The following is a 10877-nucleotide window of genomic DNA, read 5'->3' on the forward strand; positions in this document are numbered from 1 at the left end:
CTGACACTGGCTCCATTATCTTTTAGCTTGCAGTGACTCGACTCTAAAGTGGATACACCTTCACCGCTTAAGGCCACCATACCTATACTAATCGCCTGATTTGTCGACATCTGAGGATGCTTAATTTGCCCTACAAATCTATCAATTAGGAAGGACGGACATTTAGTCCTAAATAAAGAAAGAAAGATGTAAGTGACAACTTACTTTTTACTCCTGATTCCTGTATTAATTACAAACCTGTATTGATTAGATTCCATCTTGCTCCCCTTTTAGTCGGCTCCAACAACTGCTGACCACACGGAAAGTGTTTTCTTCAGATTCCCTACATTCGGTGCCGGCTGGCCCGATTATCCATAGTAAACTTCCACCTTTTAATAACTAGCTAAATTTGATAATTTATTTTTCGACTCGGAATTTATTGAAATATACATCTTTTATTTCATAGAATTGTCTTGCCCCAGTATCCCCTTTGTCCTGATGAAGACTCCGTTGTAAGGGTTCAAGTTAACCTTTCATGTAGGGGTCGAAACGTCGACGGCTCTACTTACCTCATCATCCGGCACTATCCAAGATTAGATTACTTATGACTGTGACCGTAGAAAGATTGTCTTAATTGTTTCATTATACTGGCTCGAATAAGTTACAGCCTTTCATAAGTGACAATGAATGTTTTGTATTCGAATATATAATTTATTTCTTTTTCTTCAAATCACTTTACCCCTTTTCATTTCACATTTCACACTCCTTTTCCCCTTTCTCCTTGTTTGGGGCTCTAATGTTTTTACACTGTTTAATATCGAATTGAATATACAGCACATTGTGATGTGATAATGTTGACTTTATTAAACAAATATGATGAATTCTATTTTTCTGCATTGACTTGATAAAGCATTTTGTGTACTTTTGTGGTACGGTCTCTCCCTGGGACCCCTCTGTATATGTATTGTCTAGCACCCAGGTCCCAGTGACTTTTTGGGTTAAACCTTCCCTTGGTAACAATAGACCCAATTCAGGCTATCTCCCTCTTGAAATTACCTCTGCTTCAAAAGGTGTTTTTAAAAAGAAATTTAAATGGTACAAATTGCTTGGGTGTCCCCGGCTTCCAGTAGTGATTCAGTGGGGGTCCTCAGGAGTCAAAAGTTTGGGAACCACTGTTATAGGCGACTACGGACCCCTCACATTGACTTCAGTGAAAGGCTTCTCTCAGCCACATAATCACATAAAGATCTCCCTCTTACATTAATTAGGGCAGAAAATTCACAGAGCAATAACAAACTGCATCATCTTTGAAGCAAAATGAAGGGCAAACAGCACACTAGAGTGATACAGAGGACAGAAGTCTTGCTTCCCACTGCGAATTGATGCACAAGCCTTTGAAACCCACTCTGAAAGCAGGTATAAATTTCCTTCACGCGAAATCAGGTACAGACCCTACACCTACAAAGCAAAATCCAGAACAAACCTCCACTCCCCCACAATAAAAAATGGGGGACACAGTACACAGCTCTAACGAGAATTCAGAGACATGCACCTGAGTGCAAGAAATCAGAACAGTCTTCTGATCATTCAGGGAAATAGATATCAGGTGCCACCTCAAGAGAAATCCAGGGACTCACTGAACGGTCATCCTCCCTCGGAGAATTAAGAGGCAGGCATCAGATCACCTATTTAGTAAGTACTCAGAAAATGTTCTTGAAAACACAATAGTCTTTTTTATTGAAAAAGTCAGGATAGATTATTTCCCTCGAACCCACACCCAATGTATGCTTGTACACATTAAACCATTCACATTATGTGCACTTGGACAGCGTGTACATATTTCAATCCATTTCAGCACTACTGCACTCATTGCATGCGCGCACTCATTAACCTGATGAAATTGTACACAGGTCTCCACCAGTTTTACTCTTACTTGTACCCAGCGTACACAGAGTCTCTGGACCCAATTGATGTAAACTGGCACTCACTTCCCTGCACATGCACATACTGCCACAGGACATGCGCAAACTGGTGTTTTTTCCTTTGTGCAACCTCTCCCTGCTTAAGCCAGGCTCTATTTAAACATGCCTCGATACAGTTGTTTCTCCTGCTGGCGGTACCCGCTGAGCTCCGAGTCTGTCAACTTCAGGTACTTCTTCACGTTGGCATCTATTTCGAAGAAAAGGCAAATTAGCAAACTCTGGAGGATTTCTGAGCCTGTAATATTTTTTTTTATATCAATTGCTAATCCCAGGCTGGTCGAAACACCTCACTCTCTATTCTTTTTAGGCACTCTGGTGTACCAAGAAACACATGCCTACCTGTGACAACTGGGGATCAAATAAAGCCTTGCGCGACAGCGGAGAAATCAACAGTGTTGTAGGTTAATAACAAGAAGAGAGAATACAGCATGAAACTGGTAGCACAGGTGGGCAGAAGAGAAAACAAAAGGTACACATATCCAGAAAGGAAAACTGTTGGCCACATAAGGAACCGAAGGCACAAATGGGAAGATATGAAACGAGAGGCACGGGTATCAGGTGTGAAAGAGCATACCCACCTAGAGTGCGAAGAAGGGAGGGGCACATTTTTTAAATATTGGAGAAACTATTTCAATTGCATCTCAGGTCCTTTTTGTGCGGGTAGATAGAAACATTGATGTACAATGAGCATGTAACTATTACGTGGGGAGGAAATACTAGATATATTTTCCCTTGCCCGTTTGTATACGAGTGCCCCGCCTAATCTGCATTTTAAGTAAAAACACGTTTTTATTTGTCAACCACCAGAATATAACATATATTCTAAAAAAACAAACGAAATAAAACAAATTCATTTTTATCTGCTACAGTTTAGGTGTGAAGCGGAACATGCATGCTGCAAAAATTAAAGTGGTTTTCACACAATGGCCACTCTTCAGCATGGTTACGGAGACTGACTATAACCTGAATTTCTCAGACCTGGTGTGGAAGGAGGGCTAAATGCAGGGTGCAGTTCTCTGTGCCTAAAAGGAAAGTGTCCAGGCTGGCAACACCTGTGGTGATGAGCCGGAGCAGCCTAACCAGCATGAGTGTTGCAGCGTGTGAATCTCCAAGTACAGCATCCCTTCAAACCAACCACAATTTAAAAAGTGCATTCACTGGTTGTATGCAGCACTCTCCGACCTTAAATCAGTGGTACAATGACTCCTATACTGGGTGGGTTACAATCTGCGAGTACAGACTGCACTTCCTCGATGGGAGAAACAGGGGTGGGGTGTACTTACCGGGTGGTGAGGTTATTCCTACCAAGACCTTCTGTACAAGTCACAGGTTACCCAACACACACTTGGGGAGACAAATACAGACACATCTTATCAACGCAAATGGCTTCGTCATGTAGGAGTACAGGATAATATAGTCAGCATGTCCCTTGAACTCCTTAGTGTTATAGTTCTTGTTGGCTACCTAGGCAACCGAGTTTCCTAGTCCCTACACAGCATCCATGTGACACCAGCTGAAAACACAGGGTTATGGTGAGGGAACCCCACCCTCTTACCCTTAAGGACCCTGCACAAGGCTATAGACAGCTACAGCGCCTACAACTAAAACAGAGGCTGGCAGACTGCCACATATGGGGACAACAACAAAGCCAGACAAAAATACATTAAAAATATGGGTCTGACCTGGTGCTCAACACACCTCCAAGGTTCGTGGTCCTAATGGTGAGCGGAATGTCTGACCCACTGCACCCACTTTTAAATTCTCAAAGTCCTACCACCAAATAATACTCTATACTCCCCAAAGAGACGAGAATGTGTGTTCAGGACTATGTATATGACCTGCAAATAAGAACAATCTGTGGTATGTTGTTATTGTTCGAAGTTGGCATGGGCGCTCTCGCGCACATGTCGAGTGGTGTTGCTTTGAATGGGCTGCGTGCGAGTTGAGTGGTTGCTGTATTGTCACGTGCGGGTTGTATGTATTTGAAGGTGCCCCGTGTGTGTGTATTGCGAGTTGTATGCATTCAAATGTACCACGTGTGTGTGCAGGGAGCGACCTGTCGGCTGAGAGCGGTCGCGAGCGATGTGTTTTGAAAAGGCAGCAAGCAATATAGGGAGCTGGGGAGAACAGTTTATTCATTCGTTTGTTACCTGATATTCTGCTTGGATGTACAATAAACACGTCTTTGAAGCCGCCAACGTTTCCTCTTCATTTTGTATGCATTTATCATAGGAAGCCACTTTTCAACACTGGCGACGAGGATGGGATAGAAAAAAGCATGGTCTGATTTTGCTCAAATTGATTTAAAAAAAATTCGTAGGACGGTTGAGGCTTACAAAATAAAAATGAAAGATGATTTGTTGAAGAACAGGAGTTTAAGTGATATATCTATTCATGTTGGAGACTTAGTAAGGTTGAAAAAGGGTACCTTTGTGCATAAAGGGTTGTCTAAATGGTCTGACCCTGTGGAGGTAATTGAAGTATTTAAGAATGCTGTTCGTGTGGAAGACGGCAGCATTTTGAATTTTAGCAGGGTGTCTAAATTTAGGGGGAAGAAATTTAGTGAAAATGATGAGTCTTCAAATGTGTTTTTAGATGTTCCAAATGTAGACATGGATACTTTTGGAGATTCCAATTCTTATTCATCTAATGTATCTGGGACTTCTAGTCATGCTGGATTGGCGAGGAATTCAAGGACTCATAGATTACCCATCAGATTTAAAGATTTTGTGCTTGAGTAAAAAAAAAAAAAAAAAAAAAATATATATATATATATATATATATATATATATATATGGTGTGTGAAATGTTATTGTTCGAAGTTGGCATGGGCGCTCTCGCGCACATGTCAATTTGGAATAAAATCAGTGGTGTTGCTTTGAATGGGTCGCGTGTGAGTTGAGTGGTTGCTGTATTGTCGTGTGCGGGTTGGGTTGTATGTATTTGAAGGTGCCGCGTGTGTGTATTGCGAGTTGTATGCATTCAAATGTACCGCGTGTGTGTGCATTGAGCGAGCTGGCGGCTGAGAGCGGTCGCGAGCGATGTTGAGTTTTGAATAGGCAGCCAGCAATATAGGGAGCTGGGGAGAACAGTCTATTCATTCATTTGTTACCTGATCTTCTGCTTGGATGTACAATAAACGCGTCATTGAAGCCGCCAACGTTTCCTCTTCGTTTTGTATGCATTTCTCATAATAAGCCACTTTTCAACACAATCCTCAAACTGAGAGAATTTCATTGCTAGGAGATACAAGTATGTATCTCCACTTTGCCCTATGACGACATCATGCCACAAAGTAAGTCAGCATCAGAATTAAACGGATGTCCTGCATTCATTACATTATTTGTTTTATACTCAAGAGACAAGCTACACCTGAGTGTCAATATCATATGCACAGTGACAAGGTGGTGTTCATCTGCTATACAATACAATAAGGCCTGCTTTAGTTAGTTACTTTATTAATGAACAATTGACTACAGCGACAACTGGAAAACATTACTTCCCAGCAGCCAGTAATTATAATTAAACTTTTCACTAATCAATTTCCTGCCCGCCTACTCATCCACTATGTAGCAAGACCCATCAGCTTAATGTATATAGTGTACTGGGACTTCTTTTAGTCTGAGAATTCAGGCTTTTACAATCCAATAAAACCCGAGACTCTGGATTTCAGCGAACTTTCTTTCATGTACATATTTGAAATTAAGTTGCTTTCGAATTTTCTACTATAGACATTTTCTTTCTTGGACCCCCGCGATCCCATGCAGATCCGACAGGGGGCGCATTAATTCAATTACTGACACCCTTCATTGATGTGCATGCATCCCACATTTTCGTCTCCACCCTAGATAAAGAGGAACAGTTAGGGGCACTCTCCTGGAACATGGCTGGCAAAGTAGCTCACCTGTAGGTTGTATCCGCTGAGCCTCCCCGAGGTAGTGTAAGGCACTGTCAAAATCACGCAGGTGAAAAGAAGCCACACCCGCACGGTATAGGGCCTTTGCGTTACTTGGTTGCTTCTCAAGGACTAGTACGCTGTATTGCAACACCCGGGCATAGGGCACAGGATCTGTGTGTAAGAGACAGGCTGTGGATGCAGGAAGGTGGAGTGGGGGAGAAGATGGGGATTAAGTTACATCTTTGTTCTCCACTTTTACCCTCCCTTCTCCCCTTGACTCGTGCCCTGGGCATCCTCATTTACCTGCCAGGTTGTTATAGCAGTCTCTCTGCAGGTCGTGCAAAGCCTTTTCCTGCTCTTGGGTTACCACTGGTGCCTTGGCTCCAAAGGCCTGCAGGGGGGATGGCATGTTAGGATCCAAACCTTTCAGTTGCAGCAGAGCTCGGTGATACTTGCTGATGGCATCTCGGTACCTTTGCTCCTTGTAACTCTTGTTCCCAGCATCTTTGAATATTTGGGCCTGCTGGAGGCGATCATCCATCTGTGCAAAGGAGAGATCAGCATGGACCTGTCCAGATGAAGATCCTGCCTCCATATGTGTGGAAGAGGGCCCAGCATCCATGATTCCGGAGGAGGAACTTGTCCTTATCTGCCCAGACACAGATCCAACATTATCGGGTCCAGAGGATGATTCCACATCCATGTCAGGAAGAGCGAGTGTTTAACTGGTTTGCAGATGGCCTGAGTTTCACCTGGCTGAAAGAATGTCTAGTAGACTGTTCGATGCAAGTGGAAACCCCCTGAAAAAGAAAATAGTGAGGGTTACTTACAGTATAAATAATCATGCAGGACAAGATATAATGCACGTAAGGGAAAGAAGAGGGAAAGTTAATATTTGAGAGGAAGGAGGTAGTATCTTATTGTTTGAAAAGAGGAATGGGGAACACAATGCCTACAGAAGGTCCGAGAAGAATTTGCTGCAAGTAGGGAAGGATGAGGTTGTTTCGCCTCCCGCAGGGAGGAGGCAAAAGTCCTACAGACAGGGAGAAAGGGATCAAAGTCAGTGCCGGAAGGGAGGAGCTCTGGATCAGGGGTTTCACACAGTAGAACGACTAACACTGAGTCCCTGAAGCAATTACAACCAGGGGTGCAAATTCCGCTCAGGGGATGCACTAGGAAACCTGGACATCAATCCATAAGGGAATGAGGTTGAAGGATGGACTTAATGACAACCCTAAAGAGCCACCATGTCCTTCTCAGGGACTAACAACAAAACCAAGATGGTACACACTCCATTAAGGTGTGAAACGGGGGCGGCTATGTTGGATGTAAAAAGAGTTATCTGCTGATATCATCTGTCATTAGTGTAATTCAGTTCAACAAGGAAGCAGACCATCTATTGCTAGTCGAAGTATATTTATCAATGAGTTGTCATGTAACTGTGTGAATTGGGGGAGGTGGGCCAGTGGTGTGATTCTGTATACCCCTTCCTGGATTACCACGTTCCTAACTTCATGGGTGATATGGGAACCTGGACAGGATTGCCCACAGATTTATGGCGATGGGCACTTACCACTCAGTGAAGGTGCAGACTGTATGTCTGGGAAATCACCCTACATTTGTTGGCCTGCCTGTAGACCCAGGAATTATACTGACTATTGACGTCCCTGCCATTAAGACTCTTGTCCGGAGTACAATGTTCTATGATGAACCATGAAGTCCTATGTCCTGTAACTTTTGTTAAGTAAAATACTGTGCCAACTTTGAGTCTTGCTTGTGCTATAGAAACACGCAAAACAAATAAAGCAACTAGGAAATAAATCTTACTAAGTTAAATGCAAGCCACGGTCATGCAGTCCAGTTAAACCTGGAAATTAATTAAAAATAAAACACTCTGAATGGAGTACCCAAAGGAGGTGCATGTAGTACAAATTAGAGAAAGTCGAAGAAGTGGAAACACGCCAAACCAAAGATCTGTAAATGATGAAAAGAATGCTCTGTTTGGTGGCAGTGCAAGTGATAGTGGGAAGAAAAAATATGGTATGTTTCTATATCCGAATGTGATATGGGAAAAGAAAAAAACGTTGAAAAGGCAAAATGGTAGAAGAGGTAATTGATAAGATTGGAAGTTGTTTTCAGAGTGGTAATAAAGGGAATTAAAATAATAATAATAATAATATTCTAGGATGGTGTAAGAATTCTGAACATAGGAAGATTAGAAGGCAGATTGTCGAGGAATGTGGATGGCACAAGAAGATTCCAGGAATTTGCAATGGATTAGCTTAGTTTATCATTTATGTTGATCGAAGGATGATTGGGTAATTTAAGAAGAGTCTGTAAATAAGCTTCTTAATTTATGTCTTTGCAAGTCATGTCTCAGTTTACTTGTGTGTGACAGAGGATGGTGTGATTAACAACTGCCTGATCTGCTTAGACTTCTAGGTCTTACACAGGCCTAATCTTTGGAGAGGCTTAAGTTCTCAGCAAGACAAGAGATATCCGAAAGGGAGAATTATGATCCTAGGTTTCTAGTGTTTCCCACATTAATGGAGTGTTGTGAGACAATGGTGTTCGGAGAAAATGGATAAGGCTAATGATATTTATTGCAAAAGGTAGATGTTATGGTTGTATGCCTTTCATAAAGCAGAAAGATAAGGGGCGGGGGCAGCCGTTAGGAAAAAAGGAGCCTCCTCAAAGGGTGGGAATCATACCACAAAAGAGTAACGATGGCATCACATCTCAAACAAGTGCGGGGTAATCGGGGAAAAGGGATCAATGTTGGGTTTTGGAGCGTGAAAGGCACCAGTGCAAAAGAGAAGAGGGAGACATTAAGAGAGGTTAAAGAAACCTGGATAATGGATATGAGGGGGGGACAAGACGGCTGACATGAAGGCACATCTTTTTGCAAGATTCCAGTGCGGGAGGCAGAGGGTAAAGGCATCTTCAAAGTAGGGAAATTCTATTATAGGGACAAAGGAAGAGAACATGGGCGTGGAACAAACAGTCAGGGGGATAAGCACAAGCCTAGAACATGGGCTTGGGGAGTGAATACCGGCAAAGAAAGCAGAGACACTGGGCATCACAGAGGGAACAACATTCATGGGACAGTGGAGGAAAGCATTAGCAAAGGACAGATGTTATGGGAGGGAATAGTGTGGGTGAGTAGGGACCCGCACGACGACAGAGACTGACATCATGAGCCAATCAACAAACTTCAGATTGTTCGCTCTTCTTTATTTCCTTCTAATGGCCCTCTCCCCATCTTCCATATTCTGTGTGCCTCCTCTCTCAGAGTACAAACTAATATAAATCCCATCCCTGTCTGCCTTAGTCTTTATTATTATAACTCGGCAAATTGCCCACATCTCCTCTCATAGATCACCACATTCCCCTCCAAACTATATGCCCACAACCTAATAATATCTCCTCTGTCCTATTTACTCTTCACCAACATTTGCATAACCTTCGCATAGCCCCCACTAATAATCATGCCCAACTCCTTTTAATTTAAGTTATCTACTCTAACTGGAGAAAATGCACGTAATGATTTCCACTCTGGGTTCTGCAGTAGCGTGCTACTTACCATAAAGCGCAGTAATTGGAGTAAATGCATTAAATGATTTCTACTGAGGTTTCCGCAGTAGCACTAAACATAAAGAGCTTCACTACCTTGTCGTGGGTAATAAGCATTATATAAACCAAACTACAACACTCTGCCAAGTAGGGGCGTTTTCAGCTTCACCGTATTCGGTTACACAAATGTACAAAAATGTCACACAAGTCCTGCCTGTCTGTTACAGAGATATCAAGCATTTCGTTTATTTCACACCACGTGGCAACAGATTATCATCCAGTCTGCTTTTTACACTGCATATCGGTATTTGCATTCACGCTTGACTCATTATTATATAATCAAGACGACAAGTCCCAGAATGCAAAGAAACCCCCTGGACTGGATAGGCTACTGGCCATTTGTGACAACTCGCGACTGCTCCCATACGAAGACCGTTTTAAAACTCCTATTTACCGCCATGTCACCTCTCTGGTGCGAGCTGTAGGAATATTTCCGAGCGTGAGCCTTACCTCCGGTGTCCCGACCGAAAATCTGAAACATGGGATTGGTTGCCACTTAGTCCTGACTCTAGCCCAAAAAATATCGAAAGAGGTTTAAAACTGATTGACAGACTATCGAGCGTCTCTAAGGTTGCCCTTGTCACAAAACCCACTGATAGGTTAGAAAAATAGCCCGCCCTGACAAAGAATGGCCATTCACGATAGAAAGCTTGATGCACCGGAAGAGATAGCCTGTTGCCCCCAGGAAGGCGTGGCTCAGTCGCGCGCGGGCTGGCAGCTGGCTCCATAGCGCGAGCCCTAGCTTAACCGTTAACGCAGCCAGTGACTGACGAACGCGTCTGTTTGTCAGTTGGACGCTTAGCAGGGTGGACTCTAGCACCTATAACGAAAGGTGTATTGCTGAATAATTAAAAAGAGAGGGACCTGACAGTGCTATGTGAGCCCGAGATCGTCGAGAATTATAGAGATAGAGAGGGAGGATCACCTCGTTTATTTATTTATCACATAAGGACCAATAATGATATACAGGAACAAAATACAAATGCAAACAATAAGTTACATGGATCAAAAGTGACACTAGTGAGCAACCAAAATACATGAGCTAGCAATCGGTGCATTACATGAGAAAAAAGTAAATGGGTGCAGGTTACAAAAATGTACAAAAAACAAGTCGAAGAATAGTACTGCAATAAAAGGCAGACACTCCATCACAAGAACAAACGTTACGTAAGCAATGGAGGCACTTGTGCAAGTATCTAAAACAAACAAAATGTGTGAGGTAGCGAACAGTGTGTTATAAAACAAAAGTGACGTGTGCAAGTTCCAAAAGGGTACCATACACAGGTGTTGGGATATTACTACACATTTAAACTACCAGAACACACTGGGGAGGAAGACCATACTCCTGGCCAAAAGACTTTCCAGTAATGGGAGGTCTTCCTTCA

The 10877-nt window shown here is 42.8% G+C and overlaps 1 protein-coding gene across 1 annotated transcript; it reads right to left on the minus strand.

Moving 5' to 3' along the window:
• Window positions 1–669: 669 nt before the first annotated feature.
• On the minus strand, window positions 670–10159 carry TTC9C (tetratricopeptide repeat domain 9C). Its single transcript, XM_086938186.1, has 4 exons — window positions 9943–10159; window positions 6163–6659; window positions 5866–6048; window positions 670–2148 (listed from the first exon to the last, which is right to left on the minus strand). Exons 2-4 carry the CDS (start codon window positions 6560–6562, stop codon window positions 2054–2056), a joined length of 678 nt encoding a protein of 225 aa, XP_086794312.1. The 5' UTR covers window positions 6563–6659; window positions 9943–10159; the 3' UTR covers window positions 670–2053.
• Window positions 10160–10877: the final 718 nt, after the last annotated feature.

Source organism: Lissotriton vulgaris, chromosome 9 (assembly GCF_964263255.1).
Source record: "Lissotriton vulgaris chromosome 9, aLisVul1.2, whole genome shotgun sequence".
NCBI classification, from domain to species: Eukaryota; Metazoa; Chordata; class Amphibia; order Caudata; family Salamandridae; genus Lissotriton; species Lissotriton vulgaris.